At 35.1% G+C, this 17275-nt stretch overlaps 1 protein-coding gene across 4 annotated transcripts in view; it reads right to left on the reverse strand.

The window, feature by feature from the left end:
- Positions 1-17275, reverse strand: part of IL7 (interleukin 7) — a 49886-nt gene that overhangs the window by 16919 nt on the left and 15692 nt on the right. Inside the window, exon 3 of one of the 4 annotated variants that reach the window (XM_046641598.1) lies at positions 9291-9353. The exons of the other annotated variants lie outside the window; for them this stretch is intronic. Coding sequence (XP_046497554.1) covers positions 9291-9353 — 63 coding nt within the window. The remainder of the gene's footprint in view (positions 1-9290; positions 9354-17275) is intronic. 4 annotated transcript variants of the gene reach the window in all.

The raw sequence follows: 17275 nt of genomic DNA on the forward strand, positions 1-17275 counted from the left end.
AAGTGGGCTTGCGTTAGTTGTAAATATATATAGCAAATCATGGGGCAACCACCAATAAAAGTAAAAACCGTATAATTGCTATGCTAAGAGAGGAGAGAAAATGGAATCATGTAAAATGTCAAAAACACAAAAGGCAAAAAAAGTGTGGAAGACAAAAATAGAAATAAAGAACAAACAAAAAACGGTAAAAAAAATGGTAGCTATTAATCTAACTATATCAATAACCACTTTAAATGTCAATAATCTGAATATACCAATTAAAAGACAGAGATTGGTCCTTGCCCCCTCAGGCAGCAATCAGTCTGTAGATTGCAGGCGGTGGGAACAATTTTAATTGAATTGAGGACTGAGGTAGCAGGAAGAAAGTTTATGGAAAGAGGAGAGAAAAGAGCGAAAGAGAGAGTGGTATCTCAGTCATGATGGTAAAAGTTGACTTTTTAAACTTAACGAATATTCACTTAATAAGTTAAAAGATCCAGGTGTGCTTTTAGGCACTGGACTCCGAGGATGAGAAAGTATTCTTATGGAGCTTTCAATTACAGCTTTGAGCGTGTATTTCTGTACAAGACACAAAACTTACCTACATATCTTTCCTGTTCTCTCAAGGATCCTTTGAGTTCAGTACTATTCTCCCTTTATTACACTGGGATATAATATACAGTTTCTTCCAAGAAACTGAGGCATAGGAGACAGAGTAATTTGCCCAAAGTCACAGTTACTGGACAGCAGAATCAAGAGTTTATGCCCAGGCCATCTGATTCTAGAGCCCTTTTGCATAACTGCAATGCTGTAACTCACTTCTTTTGGAATAATTATGTGACATATTTGTCATACAATGGGAACTTTTCAGTACAGAGAGGTAGGCCAATGTTTCAAGAAGAAGAATGGACAACTAATTAAGTCAAAATCTAGTCAAAGAGGCGGCCATGTGGAATAAAGTGTCAAGAATATTTTTAAAGCTAGTTTTAGAAAGCAGGAAGATAAATCTCTTTCTCCCAGATAGAAAGGAATGAGAAGATGAGTGTAATTCTAAGAATTTTTGCTCTAGTATTGCCATGTTCTGTATGGTATAAAAAGGTTGTGAATAGAGTCTCTTTGCTGTTTACAATACCTTTTCATTAAAATCAAATCTTCTTCTTTGTTCTCGTTAGTGTTACTTTTGAATTATATTTTATTTGTAGGGTGACCACACATCCCAGTTTTCTGGGACCATTCTGGATTATGGCAGAATGGCAACCTGTTTGGATAGCTTCCTCTTGCATCCTTAAAAGTGTTCTATTTTGAGCAATAAATTATTTGGTCACTCTATCTGTATTAGACTACTTTGATTTTGATTTGCACGATATAGTTTTCCCATCTTTTTATTCTTTTAGTTATTTTGAACATAAAAAATATTTTTCTGTCAAATATATTGCTTGCTTGTCATTATTCAAACAATACTGAGATGTATGATGAAAACTTTTCAATTTCTCTCCACTGCCCCCACTAGAATCACACACTTGAGGTGATTAATATTAGCAATTTGATGAGACTATCTTTCTTGCTGAAAAAACCTACACATATGTGTAATGTGCATACAAGCACACAAAATTCACACATATACATGCATATATAGGGCTTATGAAGGTATTTTTCCATTTTCAATTTTTTTAAAAAAATTGGATGATAGCATATACATTACTCTTCAACCTGTTTTGTATTATTTTCACTTTATATCATGGCCATGATTCTAGGTCAAACACATCTAGAACATTTTTTTTCACAACTGCATAATATTCCACATTAAGTGTACTTGACAGTTTATTCAACACTTCTCTTATTGATGAACAATCAAGTCGATATTTGCTCTTACAAAAAATACGTATATATATATTTGTATGCATATATTATCTCCTTTTGTATTAATGCTTGCATTTCTGTAGAATTGGTTCCAATAATTGAGATTTGCTGAAGAAAATGGCATATTGATTTTAAAAATCATTCATGCTTCCAGTAGCAAATAAGGGAGCCCATTTGTCACATCCTTGCCAGATGTCATCAGACTTTAACATTTTTATCAGTCCTGATATGTGAGAATTTGTGCCTCGTTGTAACTCGAATTTGCATTTCCATAACTCCTAGAGGATGAGCATCATTTCACTTTAATTGACAATGTGCATTTCCTTTCCTATGAGTAGCCTGTTCTTATGCACTTTCTTAGGTTGTTTGTCTTTTAATGATCAGTTTGTATATTTTATATTAGGAATTTAGAAACATTTTCTATGTTTTATTTCAGGTGTATCTCGCATGTACTGTATCCATATAATGTATTTTTACAATTAGTCTTAATTTCAGAGTTTAAAATAATTCATATTTATTGTCAGATATTCATTACTATTTTTTAATTCTCCTTTTCATTTGTTTTGTCATTTTGGTATATAAAAGAAAGTTCTTTTAGAACTGTTTTCCAAAAAACAAATTACAATTATATTCTCTCTCAATTTAACTAGTAAACATATCTATTGGTTATTCAATATCAGACAAGGGGTTTATCATTGTTTTTACTTTCTCTCAATCCTTCTGTATCCATGTGCTTTGTATATTATTAATTTTTAGGTGAAACATGTTATCGTTGTGTTTCTGTATTTACAATAACTACCTAGACATCACTAAATAGTTCAGTATTTAACAGTAGTCATTTTATATGATCATGTCTCTATCATTGATATGTATTGATATCTTGCTTGCTTAGACTAATCTTAGAGTCAGGTTTTTGTTGTTATGGTTTTAGATAAGGAAATTGTATCCTTACTGAGCTCTAGGCATCATTATTTTCCTTTGCACATTGAATAAAATTTGCCTAGGTCTAGGATTGTGGACTCATGCTCTTGTTATCACAAATCTTGACAGAAAAATTGGAAGGTAGCCTAATCTTATTTTCCTTTATTGGAAACCCTTCCTCCTTATTCTTCCAAGAAGGATGCTTACTTGAAAAATTTCTCCTTGATAGATCCTTTTGTTTGTCTTGTTTGCTAATAATCAACGGACTTTATATATATATTTTTAAATACGGAAATAGATCTCTCTACAATTCTGGAATTTTTGCTTCTATTTCATTTGTTATTTTTTCACCAGAATCATTTGTTATTCATAGATTAGCTCTCTGGACTCTGTCTATGGCATCAATTACCTTCTCTTAATTATATAAATGCACATATATACAGACTAATAGGTATGTATATGCATATATGTTTGTGTGTGAAATAGAGAGAGAAAAAGAGAGGGAAGGAAAGAGAAAGAGCGATGGGTAGGAAGATAATATATCTAGTTATATAAGGTCCTTGCCTTTTCTCTTAGGGAGACCTTTACATGTGTGTCCATGCAATGATTACACATAAAGTCACTCTTCTTTCTTATACACACATTAATATAATATAAACCTTTAACTCCTGACTGATGGAAATTAACTCCTCTCAAAGTACCATGTTATTTCTGAAATGCCCCATGCTATTATCTAATGTGTGCTCTGTAATAAACTCAAGTTCTTCCATTTGGTCTCCTCAACTTGCTGTCAAGATCTGCCTCTAGAGATGATGACTTTCATGAAATCACCACTTTCCTGGGTAAAGCAGATTCTCTAGTGACAACCACTGATGGTCTCACTCCAGTTGTGGGGAGGGATCATAACCCTTATTATGTCCAAAGCATTTTCTTAACTGTTGGAACTCCAAACACTCCTATTGTAATGGACATTGTGGTTTTCTTTCCATATCTTATCTATTCTTCCCCTCTTCATTATTTAGCACTCATGTGTTTTTTTTATGGAACGTAATCTCACTCCCGCCTCTGGGTTAGGCTTTGATCGTCTGAGACTTAGATACTAAGTCAATAAGGGTTATCCCATCTCCCCCGCCAGAGCAACTGGTCAAATAACCAAGGTCTAAAGAAATCAGGGCCTTGGTGTTCCACTGGCATAAGGATTGTTTCATAGTAATGCAATCAGAGTACAGCTAGGACCTTGGCTCATTAGTTACAGGGAAGAGAATACTCATTCTCCTGGATCTGAAAGATGCTAAAAACTCTGGTTAGTACTGGCAGGACGGCATGAAGCTGAAGACACCTGGAGAAATGCAGTGTGAAAAGAATTGTAAAGCTGAAGTTCTGACTAAGCCACAGATGAAAGCACTCAACTGCTGGACTTTTCAGTTATATAAGCCAATAAATACTCTTTAATGTTTAAGTTCGTCTATGTTCAGTTTTGTACTACTTGTAAGTAAAAGCGTACTAATGCATATACCTTCTTCAGCCTGGAGGATTTCATAAGCGATACCCTGGATTCTGGCTGCTCTAAAAACAGCCACCCTTCTCGTGCAGCTACTTCTGCCAATATTAAGTCTGTGCTTGCTCCTGCCCCACCTTCACATGGTCAGGGGAAGCTCACCCTTAGCATGAGAACGGCTCTACTTCTCTCTAAACTGAGATTTTTAGAGCAACTCATTTCTAGCCCTAAAGAGAGGTGGGAGTTCCTCCTCCAGTAAAAACAAAACAAAAAAAACTGTGTCACATTTCCTATCCCAGGAATGACCTCTTCCTGGGAGGATTGATGGTGTAAACAATACCCAACACAACAACAATCACCATCACCATTACACTCTATAGTCCCAGATAAAGCAGAGTCACAAAGTGAGAAAACAAATGATAGTCAGAGCTAGCACAAAAACACAGGTTTGCCCAGTTACTAAGACCATGCTTTTTCTGCTACCCCAAGTTTCCCATCTAAGTAATGTGAACTTGAGTAAAAATTTTCAATCCACAAAGTTTAACAGGAGAGTTGAGAATATAAGTTCTAGAGAAAAAGCCAAGCAAATATATTGTTTTCTAAATCCTGAACCCTGTGTGCATGACATAGCTTATAATCTTTTTTGTTTGCTTATTCATTCATTTATGTGTCTACTTAAAAAAATTATTGGATGTATATGCATATTCACATTTTATGCGTAAACTATAGAGCGATAACTTCCTTAATAGTAGTCAAGATAAAATGCTATAAAAGGAAGATTACTTTTGACTGGTCTTATGAATGAAGTATAACCTGAGCTTGACCTTAAAGGCTACTTAAATTTTAATTTGTGAATATCTGGGGTGGAAAACAAGAGAAGTAATAAATTCCAGAAGGGGAGAACACAGAGCAAAGGCACTATGGTACAAAAATGTGGGGCTCATTTGGGAAATAGTAAGTAGTCTGGTTTGGTTATGGTTGAGGGAGTGTAAGGGCAATGTAAAGTGGTAATTAGGCTAGAAATGCAGACTGGGAGTAGATTATGTTTCCGGAACACCAGATAAGGTATTAGTCCTGTATTCAACAGACAATCAGTGGTAAACCACAGAAAACTGTTGGGCAGGGAAGAGCCATGATTTCAGCTCTGCCTTACGATGATTTTCATGTTGGGGACACAGTCATACTGTACTGCTGACTGTGATGCTTATCTGCTTTGCGTGGAGAAGCAAATTAGGTGGTGGCTAGATGTAAATTATGGGAAAAATACAGTGTAAGGAGGCAAATATAAATTATGTGAAAAATACAGAAGAATCAGAAGGCTGTTTGTTAGAATTTTGTCTCACTGGAAATGTACAACCAGGGTAAGTCCAGCTAAATAAAGGAACCGACTCCAATTTGGAGACAGCTACTAGGTAAACAGGTATTCTTTAGTTTAGAATAGTCACTGTGAAACAAATGGTGAGTTAATCAACTCCAAACTTATAATCACATTCTACGTTTTCTAACAAAAAAAGTACATACAAATATTTGTGCACTCAACTATATTTGCCCTGTCTAAGATTTTGGATTTCTCTATTTCTGAGAATTCATCCTCGATGCACAGGTTTGGGGAAGATAACAGATATCGAGTACATGCAAAGACTAGACAGCAGATCCTTATCAAATCCTGTATTTCTGGCCTTCCCTTCACCTACTGCCCAACTTTGTTAGGTTAATAAGGTGGGTGGAAAGAGGAGCACAAATTTTTTGGCTTTACCATTTATTCATTGTTACAACAATTAATATATATTAATTATGCTCTGACATTCAAGAAACAGAAGATATTTAATAGAGTAATTTAATAGCCAAAATGTGTTTCCTACTGTATTTTATGCTAAAATTCTAAGGTCAATAATAACTGTATGTTGATTAATCAAAGCTCTGAGCCTACCAAAGTGTGATTTGTTAATTCTCCAGTCCTTTCTATGACCAGGAGCAGCCCGTGCAAAACAGTTCTAATGACGTTTATTGTCACCTTCCTTCTCATTTAACTTACACATATAAAACAGCAATGTTTCATATTGTATGTCTCCATAGTACATAAACAATAGCATAAATAGAAAGTTAAATGCTTTAACAATTAATACCGATGGTCATTCACTGTGTAAAACATGCTAGGAATAAAAGCAAAGGACACCAATCTAAAAATAACATTGAAAATGACTATACGATCAAATATGATGTTTCAAAATAATACATGAAAGTGCCCCTAAAATGATTTTAGGAAGAAGAGTTAGGTAAGAAAACCTGTAATTATCAGTTTCCACTTATGAAAATACCTCTGTAGAATTTCCTTGATGAGGCTCAATTCAAGAAAAATCAAACAACCAGCAAAATTCATTAGAATTACTTATATGTTACGAATACAGAACAAAGGAGGACCCCAAAAGAGGGTAATGAATAAATCCTAGTTGTTAAACCCATTCTTTATCTTGCGGAAAATTGTATACGCGTTGGATGCCTTTTCTTGAGATGAATATATATTTTCTATTCAAGGGATGTCTTTCCAGCGTTACCACACACCCTAGATACAAACTTGTGTTTTACTGATTTGTGTTAATCAAGCTTGGGGATAAGAAATGGTGTTCCAGGAACTGTATGATTCAACAATTGGCAGATTTCACTAAATATCAATGTTCATGTCAAATATAGGCACTGAATAATTATTGAAACCTGGCATCATATCCACCTGTAGTTGGTATAGTGCCACAGGTCATAAGTTATGCTTACGTACTCTAAGTGCGTAGGAGTGTTATAAAAGATATATATAAAAGTTTCATACTGAGCATCCATTGTCTGCTTTTTCTAAATAGACTGTGATCCTACATCAGTGTAATGGAAAGAACATGAAACAGGGTGTGGATATCTGCATCTGAATATTTCCACTATAGGCATTAAATAATTTTTCAGCAGTAATAGATCTCAAAGATTAGGCAAGCAAAAATTCTGATTTTATGAATTAGAAAAGTGAGACCCTACAGCAACTAATTGACTTGTCCAAAGTCTCAAAGTCAAAGCGGCAAAGCTAGGACTCTGACCCAAACATTTTCATTTCCAGACCAGTTCTCTAACTCGAGCACTGTGCTGACGTGCTGTAGCCTCTCTTTGAATTTCCGCAGCTGTAAAATGAACGTGCTGAACTGGAGCAATGGTTTCCACACCCTGCGTTCTGTGTAATCCTGGGATTTCCACAGGATGACTCAGGGGCTACTTGGAAATGGTCATAATATAATGCAGAAGAGTCATGGCTTGGGACCTCATTGGAGTTCTGTATAGAATTCATTTGAAAAAAGTTTCATGGATAAAGAAAAATTTGAAAACCACAATTATCAACGACCCATTTCTAAGTTCTATAAATGTGAAATCATCATGTGTACATTTGAATTTTAGTAGAATTTCAGTCTCGTAAATCTAACAACTTCTAGCCATTTAAAAATATCACAGGTTTTTATTTGCTTCTGTGCTTAAGGATGTGAAATAGGAAATGTGGAAGGCGTTGTTGCAGACATACTATTTCTAACATGAATAATATTATGAGGCATCGTTTGTTGACTGCTTACTAAATTCCAGGCATTGTTTCATCAGCTTTACATATATTAATTCACTTAATTCTTATAATAACCTCATGAAATGTGGGTACTAAATTTATCCCCATTTTAGAAATGAGGAAACTAAAGTATAAAAAGATGAAGTAATTTATCCAATGTCACATAGCTAGTAAGTGGCAGATTCAGGCTGAATATTCACATGGGGTCCGCTGGGTCATGACATAAATAGGTTCATTATAAATCACTCATGGTCAGATTAGAACATATCTGTGGTCTTCATGGTGCACAGTAACCGTTTATCTCTACAAACTACATTTCTAACCTCATGGTCTTCACCACCAGTGATGGTCAGTGAATTAGTAACTTGCATAAATAATCTCTGTTAATAGGAAACTGCTGAAGCACACAAGTGATTATTATGTGATCTGCAATGTCTACAACATCTTGGCTGGTTATCCGGCTGAGAAACCTTTAAATGCACGTGCTAAAGAGTCCAGATTCTATAAAACTGACACTATTGCCAGATCTAATACTGACATAGATCTGGCTTCAAAAATTTAAAAATTACCAAGACAGTAATTCTCACAAAATAGCTATTAAAGCATGGGAGTATTAGAAGCACCATTATCCTCAAAGATAAAATGCACTGATTTATAGAAGCCTGGCCAGATATGAGTAAGTCAAGTCTTTACAATAATAGGCACCTATAAAAAGGGAATTCTGAACAGACATTCCTCCGTCACTGGGACAGACTTTGTAGTTATGATGTGGCTCTAGCATTCATCTCATTGCCCCTACTCAGAAAGGCCTCTTCTTTCTCTCTCCAGCTGCTGGGAGCCATTTCAGTCCCATTACTCTTTTCGGGAACTTGGCTTTGTGAACTCCATCCACTCACTTAGTATTGACTGCTTTTTATTTACTTGTTCCTAGTGCAAGAACTACATTTTATCAATCTTCAAGTTTTCCATTGTATTTTCATATGATCGAAAAATGACTGATTGAATGACAATATCACTAGTCACACACACCCAAACTTTCAGAGGACCTCAGCCGCCATTTGTAAACTCTGAATGCTGAAATAACCCATCTTTCTAAACGCAAACAGCCCAGGTTTCCTTCCACATGGCCATGTAGAGAAAACAGGACTATCTGATCCATCCACAGCTTTTAGCTTATGCTTTTTCTTTCTGTTTTTGATTTCTGTTGCAGCTACAAGGTATCAACACAGAAAACCAGTGCAACAGAGTCTGATATCCTTGCTCGTCCTGACATCTGTACAGGTCCCAACAGTACAAAGGCCTGAGGTCCCAAATTTATAATTCTTTAATTCATACTTATATGCCCAGCATTGTTTCCAAAGAGATTTGCAATAGCAGGGTACTCGGATCTGAAAGTGGTGCCAATCCTGACACTGTCCTCCAGAGTAAACTTTCCCCAACAAATACCGTGAATCTGGTGTTGAGTCCAGGGGACGAGTCAAGATTCCGTTCTGTCCTGATGAATTCCCCCTGTCAGTGGATATCAGTCAGGAACAATTCAGTCTTTCATAAAGAGTCTAATATCATGGGACCTCAAAAAATAAGAGGTTGGGTTCTTAATCTCATTCTGCCCAGGAAACTATCTATGGAAATGTAATTATTTCCATTGTGCATACCAAAGGATGTTGGATTTGGAGAATTTATGTAGCCATAATATAAGCACTGCTAGTCTTATTTTTTAACTAATTAATTAATTAATTTTATTTTACTTTTTTAAGAATAGACTTTATTTTTCAAAACAGTTTTAGGTTTACAGAAAAGCTACAAAAAAGGACAGAGAGTTCACATATATCCTGTCCCCTCCGTCCACGGTTTCCCCTATTATTAATGTCTTGCGTTACAGTGGTACCTTTGTCACAATCCATGAATCAATATTGTCACATTATTATTCACTTATGCTCACAGTTTACAGTAGGATTCACTCTTTGTGCTGTAAAGTTCTTTGGGTTTTGACAAATGTATGTCATGTATCCACCATTACAGTGTCATATGGAATAGTTTCACTGCTCTAAAATTACCCTGTGCACCACCTATTCATTCCTTTCTCCCTCCCTCCCCAAACTCTGGCAAACGCTAATCTTTTCACTCCATAGTTTTGCCATTTCTAGAATATCATATAGTTAAAATCATATAGTATGTAGCCCTTTAAGAATGGATTCTTTCACACAATATGCATTTAAGCTACCACCATGTCCTTTCGTGGCTTGACAGCTCATTTCTTTTGTTTTGTTTTGTTTTTCTTTTGCTGAGGAAGATTTGCCCTGAGCTAACATCTGTGCTAACCTCCCTCTGTTTTGTGTGTGGGTCACTGCCACAGCATGGCCGCCAACAAATGGCATAGGTCCACGTCCTGGAACCAAACCCAGGCCACCAAAGTGGAGTGCACCGAACTTAAACACTAGGCCACAGGGCCAGCCATTATAGCTCATTTCTTTTTATCATTGATTATATTCCACAGAATGAATGTACCGCATTTTGTTTATCCATTCACCTGCTGAAGGATGTCTTAGTTACTTCCATTTTTGGCAATTTTGAATAAATAAAGCCTCCATGAACACTAGCATGGCAGTTTTAGTGCAGACATTAGTTGTCAACTCATTTGGGTAAATACGTAGCAGCATGATTGTATGGTATGCCTACGTTTAACTTCGTAAGAAACTGCCAAACTGTCTTCCGAAGTGGCTGTGCCATTTGGCATTCCCAATGGCAATGAATGAGAGCACTTTGCTCCACATCCTTGCCAGTATTTGGCGTGTGAGTGTTTTAGATTTTAGGCATTCATTAGATATGTCGTGCTATCTCGTTTTGATTTACAATTCCCTAATCACATATGATCTTGAGCATCTTTTCATATGTTTATTTGCTATGCATATATCTTATTTGGCAAGGTGTCTGTTCAGGTATTTTGCCCCTTTTTTATTGGATTCTTTCTTTTGTTATTGTTGTTTTAACAGTTCTTTGGATATTTTGAATACAAGTCCTTTATAAGTCTCTTGCAAATATTTTCTCCCAGTCTGTGGCTTGTCTCTTAACAGTGTCTTTCTCAAGAGTTTTAATTTTAATCAAGTTCAACTTCATTTTTTTCTTTCATGGATTATACCATAGGCTGTTGTATCTAGAAAGTTATCATCAAATCCAAAGTTATCTAGCTTTTTTTCCTATGTTATTTTCTATGATTTTTAAAGTTTTGTGTTTTGCATTTATACCTATAATCCATTTTTGAGTCAATTTTCGTAAAAGGTATAAGGTCTGTTTTTGTGTGTGTGGATGTCCTGTTGTTTCAGCACTATGTGTTTAAAAGACTATCTTTTCTCCCTTTGTCAAAATCAGTTGACTACATTAACGTTGGTCTCTTCTGGGCTCTCTATTCTGTTCTACTGGATTGTCTATTCTTTCACCAATATCACACCATTTTGATTACTCTAGCTTTATAATAAGTCTTGAATTTGGGTAGTATCAATACTCTGACTGTTTTCCTTTTCCATATTGTGTTGGCTGTTCTCGGTCTTTTGACATTTCACATACACTTTAGATTCAGGTTGTTGATAGACACAGAATAACCTGCTGGATTTTGATGGGAATTAAACTTATCAAGTCAGAAAGAATTGCCATCTTAACAATATTGAGTCTTCCTATCCATGTACATGGAATATCTCTCCATTTATTTAGCTCTTCTTTGATTTCTTCCACAGAGTTTATAGTTTTCCTTCTATAGATACTGTATGTATTTGGTTAGAAGATTTTATACCTAAGTATTTAATTTTTTTAATGTTAATGTCAATGGCATTGTATTTTTAATTTGAAATGCTGATTGCTCATTACTGATATGATGAAAAGCAATTGTCTTTTGTATATTAGCCTTGTATCCTGCAACCTTGCTATAATAGCTTATTTATTCCAGGAGTCCTTTTGTTGATTCTTCTGTATTTTCTATGAAGACAGTCATCATCTGTAAACAGAAACTGCTTTATTTCTTCTGTATATCTTTTATTTCCTTTTCTTGTCTTATTGGATTAGCTAGGACTTCCCAAATGATGTTGAATAGGAGTGGTGAGAGGCTCCATCATTAACTTTTTTTTTTTTTTAAAGATTTTATTTTTATTTTTTTTTTCCTTTTTATCCCCAAAGCCCCCCGGTACATAGTTGTATATTCTTTGTTGTGGGTCCATCTAGTTGTGGCATGTGGGACACTGCCTCAGCGTGGTTTGATGAGCAGTGCCATGTCTGCTCCCAGGACTCGAACCAACGAAACACTGGGCTGCCTGCAGCGGAGCACGCAAACTTAACCACTCAGCCACGGGGCCAGCCCCCTCCATCATTAACTTTTGTTTGTTCTTAAGGGAAAGCCTCTAGTTTCTCACCAGTAAGTATGATGTCAGCTGTAGGCTTTTTATAACTGAATTTTATCAGTTTGCATAAATTACTCTCTATTCCTACTTTGCAGACAGTGTTTATAATGAATCCCTGTTGGGTTTTGTCAAATCCTTTTCCTGTATCTATTGATATAATATGATTTTTCTACTTTAGCCTGTTGATGTAATAAGTCACATTAATTGTTTTTCAAATGTTGGACCAACGTTGCATGCCTGAATAAATCCCACTTATTTATGATGTATAATTATTTTAATACATTGTTGCATTTAATTTGCTAATATTTTATTGAGGATTTTTTCCATTTATGTTCACAGAAATACTTGCCTAGAGCTTTCCTTCTTATAATGTCATTGTCAGGTTTTGGAGTTAGAGTTATGCTGGCCTCATAGAATGAGTTAGTATTCCTTCTGTTTCTATTTTTGGAAGAGTTTGTAGAGAATTGGTATGCCTTCTTCCTTAAATGTTTGGTAGAATTCACTAGTAAAACCATCTGGACCTGGCATTTTGTGTTTTCAAAAGTTATTAATTGTTGATTTAACTTCTGTAATAAATATAGGCCTAACCAGATCATCTATTTCTTCTTGTGTGAGTTTTGGTCATTTGTGTCTTTTAAGGAATTGGTCCATTCATCTAAATTATTGAATATGTGGACACAGACTTGTTCCCAATTGTATTAGTTAAGGTTCTCAAGAGAAATAGAACCAACAGGATATATATATAAATACACACATATAACTTACATATAAACAGAGAGAGGTTTATCCTAAGGAATTGGCTCCTGTGATTGTGGAGGCTGGCAAGTTCAAACTCTGCAGGGTAGGCTGGTAGGCTGGAAGCCCGCGGAAGGTGACGTTGTAGTCTTGAGTCTGAAGGCAGTCTGGAGGCAGAATTCCTTCTTCCTTAGGGGAATTCAGTCTTTTTTCTGACAGCCTTCAAATGATTGAATGATGCCTTTGTCTACTCAGGTTTCTACAACAAAATACCATAAACTGGGGGGCTTAAACAACAGACATTTATTTCTCACAGTTCTGGAGGCTGGAGAGTCCAAGATCAAGGCACCAGTTACTTTGGTTCCTGGTGGGAATCGTCTTCCTGTCTTGTAGAGGATCATCTTCTCCTGTGTACTCACGTGATGGAAAGAGGAAGCTCTGGTGTTCCCTCCTCTTCTTATAAGGGCACTAATCCCATCGGGGGGCTCCACCCTCATTACCTCATCTAACACTAATTACCTCACAAAGTCCTCACCTCCAAATATCATCAAATTGGAGGTTAGGGTCTCAATATATGAATTTTGGGAGAACACAAATATTCAGTCCATAACAAATGAGGACCACCACATCATGAAGGATAACCTGTTTTTCTAATAGTCTATTGATTTAAATGTTAATGACATCTACAAAACACCTTCACAGTAACATTTAGACTAGTGTTTGACCAAACAACTGGTTAGCATAGCCTAGCCAAGTTGACACATAAAATTAACCATCACAATAATATTCCTTTGTTATCCTGTTAATACCCATGAGATTAGTAGAGATGGTCTTTTGTTTCTAATATTAGTAATTTGTGTCTGTTTTTTCATTTTCTAGGTTAGCCTGGCTAGAGAGAGGTTTACCAATTTTATTGATCTTTCCAAAGAACGAGATGTTAGTTTCACTGATTTTCTCTATTAATATCTTGTTTTCAATTTCTTCTCTAATTTTTGTTATTTCTTTTCTTCTGATTAATTTAGTTTTAATTTGCTCTCTCTTTTCTATTTTCCTAATATGGAAGCTTAGATTATTGACTTATATTCGTCTTTTTTTCTAATGTATGCATTCAATGCTCTAAGTACTGCTTTCAATGTGTCCCACAGACTTTGTTAATGTGTATTTTCTTTTCATTTAATTTAAAATATTTTTAAATTTCTCTTAAGACTTCTTCTTTCATCCACATGTTATCTAAAAGTGTGTTGTTTAATCTCCAAACATTTTGAGATTTTTCCATATATCTTTCTGTTATTGATTTCCATTTTAATTATGTTTTAATCTGAGAATATCGTTTGCATGATTTCTAGTTTTAAAAAATTTGTTAAGGTGTGTTTTATGACCCAGAATGTGTTCAACTTTGGTGAATATTCCATGTGAGCTTGAAGAAAATGTGTATTGTGCTGTTGTTGGATGAAGTATTTTATAAATGTCAATTAGGTCCTGTTACTTTATAGTGCTTTTTATTTTAACTATATCCTTACTGATTTTTATGCCTACTGAATATGCAGATTACTGATAGAAGGGTGTTGAGGTCTCCAAAGCTGGTGTTAGGCACAAATACCTTAAGCATCGTTATGTCCTCTTGGAGAATTGACTCCTTTATTATGCCCTTCTTTATCCCCGATAGTTGCTTTGTCTGAAATGAAGATAGCTATTCCAGCTTTCTTTTGATTAGTGTTAACATGGTGTATCATCCCCCATCTTTTTATTTTTAATCTAAGTGTGTCTTTATATTTAAAGTGGGTTTCTTGTAGCAAACATATAGCTGGGTCTTATTTTTTCTTTTACCCACTCAGTCTCTTTTAATTGGTGTATTTTTATTTCATTCTTATAACTGAAAAAAGTCATTAATAGACCAAAAAGACTTGCCTCTTAAAAGATAACTTCTCTTGTTAAATTGCAACTGATTCAGTCATAATGCTAAATTATATACACAGGAAATGTCTTTTATCTTCTAGCATAACAATTATAATGAAGAACTAATTTAATTTTTATTTTAGTCAATTTACATCATCTTTTCTCTGTTAATTACAGGTATTTAACAATAATATATTTAGACATATTTTTAAAGTAATATTGGACTAGAATTTGATCATTTATATTCTTGGCCACCACTGTTAACAAACCAATCAAATGCAAGATCAATGTCTGATAGGCACTTGAGAAGAGACTTTAAAGTATTAAAGAGTTTTTGAAAAGGAGAGAGAGAATCAGATTTAGATTTTGGAATGATAGCTCAGTGCCAGCAAAGAAGACAGATGCGTCCTGGAGGCAGGGAGATGAGCCAGGGACCTACTGAAGGCCAGAGATATGTGACGCTATGGTAGTGGAAGTCAATGGAGTGAATGACTTATACAGGTGTTAAGGAATTATACTAATCTATAGGATTTAGTGATGGATGAGATGAAGGAGTGAGAGTGTCAGGGATAATTCCAGGCTTTCAGGATTGAATGACTGGGCCATGCAAATGCTGTTATCTAAGACAGAGAATGTAGAAACAGAAACAGGCTAAAAGTGATGATAGTCCTCCTTTATGCATGACGTGCCACAGGACATCTGGGTAGAGATTTTCTAATTGATATTTCAATTAACCAGTTCTAAAGTTTGTGAAAGATGTGTACACTTGAGGGTATTTGAGAGCTATCTATGCAAAGACAGAAGCTGAATCTGTGAGGGCTCCTAGAATAGAAATAGAGATGGAGCTAAAGATATTGAAAATTGTAAAAGCCAATTATAATCTATTAGTCATTAGATCTTATGAACAGTACTTTATGTTCCTGTAATTAGACTGAGTCATTCCTAGAAAGTATTTGGCCATCTCTGGCAGCCTTTATATTTTTACCCAGCCTCTGTTTTGGTGACTAAAAGTTGTATCATCCAATCATATGAGTTATGTTTAGCCAAAACAATTTTTTATGAAAAAATAATATTGTACAACATCCAAAACTAGTTCATACTGGATATCAGAAAACTATGTGACATTTGATTCATAACAAATTTCCAAAGAAACAGATCTTCAAGAAAAAAGACTTCCTAGCCTATTTGAAACAAGTTCTGGTTCTCATTAACTTATAGTGTTGATTTACAGTTCATATATTATTTATCATATATTATTGCGATTCATATTATTATTTCTGTAAAAAACTAAGTATGTGCAAGGTTCTGTACTGAGCATTCTGTGAGATACAAAGATAAATCAAACATAAATTGCCCGTAAGATATAGATTAGTATGGGGAAATAAGATGCATACTTAGGTAAGTATACAAGTACAGAATTAAGAATCACAGACAATTTTATAATGAAATTAAGAAAACAACCCCATTTACAGCAGCATCAAAGACACATAAGATGCTTAGGAATAAACTTAGCAAAAGAAGTTCAAAGCTTACAGTATGAAAACTACAAAACATTGTTGAAATAAATTAAGGAAGATCTAAATAAATGGAAAAACATCGCATGTCCATGGATCAGAAGCACTGTTATGCATTGTTAAAAAGACAATATCCCCCCAAACTGATCTACAGTTGCAACAAAATCCCTATCAGAATCCCACTGACTTCCTAGAAATTGACAAGCTGATTCTAAAATTCATATGGAATTGCAAGGGACCTGAAATAGTCAAAACGATCTTGAAAAAGAACAAACTAGAAGCACTCACACTTCTGATTTGAAAACTTACTTCAAAGTAATGGTAATAGAGACAGCATGGTACTGGCACGCAACAAATATATACAGAAATGGAATAGAATTGGAGAGTACAGAAATAAACCCATACTTCTATGGCCAACTGATTTTTTGACAAGGGTGCCAAGATATTCAATGGGGGAAAGAATAGTCCTTTCTTCTCCAAATATGGCTTATTTGTTGCTTTATAAAATAATTATTTCTGAATTAATTTCACTCCAGTCCTTGATTATATGTTCACTGGAGACAGCTTATTATTATCGTGGTGGTGGTTGCTATTTGGAAGCATAATGTTTGACACAGATCATTGCACATAGTTGGGGATTGATAAATATTTATGAAAGGAGGAAAATAATCAAGACAGGACAGTAATGAAGGAAGAAAGAAAGGGAAAGAAGAAGAAAATAAAACATGATTTTTCCCACGTTTCAAAAATGTAAGCACTATGAGGGACCCCAGAGATAATTTAATTTCCACATTTTATAGGGGATTGAAAAGTCCCAAAGAGGTTAAATGAGGTATCCAAGATCGCAGTGCTTGCTAATAACATAGCTAGTAACAAATTAGTTCTGATCCTCACCCAG

Source organism: Equus quagga, chromosome 16 (assembly GCF_021613505.1).
Source record: "Equus quagga isolate Etosha38 chromosome 16, UCLA_HA_Equagga_1.0, whole genome shotgun sequence".
Classification (NCBI taxonomy): Eukaryota; Metazoa; Chordata; class Mammalia; order Perissodactyla; family Equidae; genus Equus; species Equus quagga.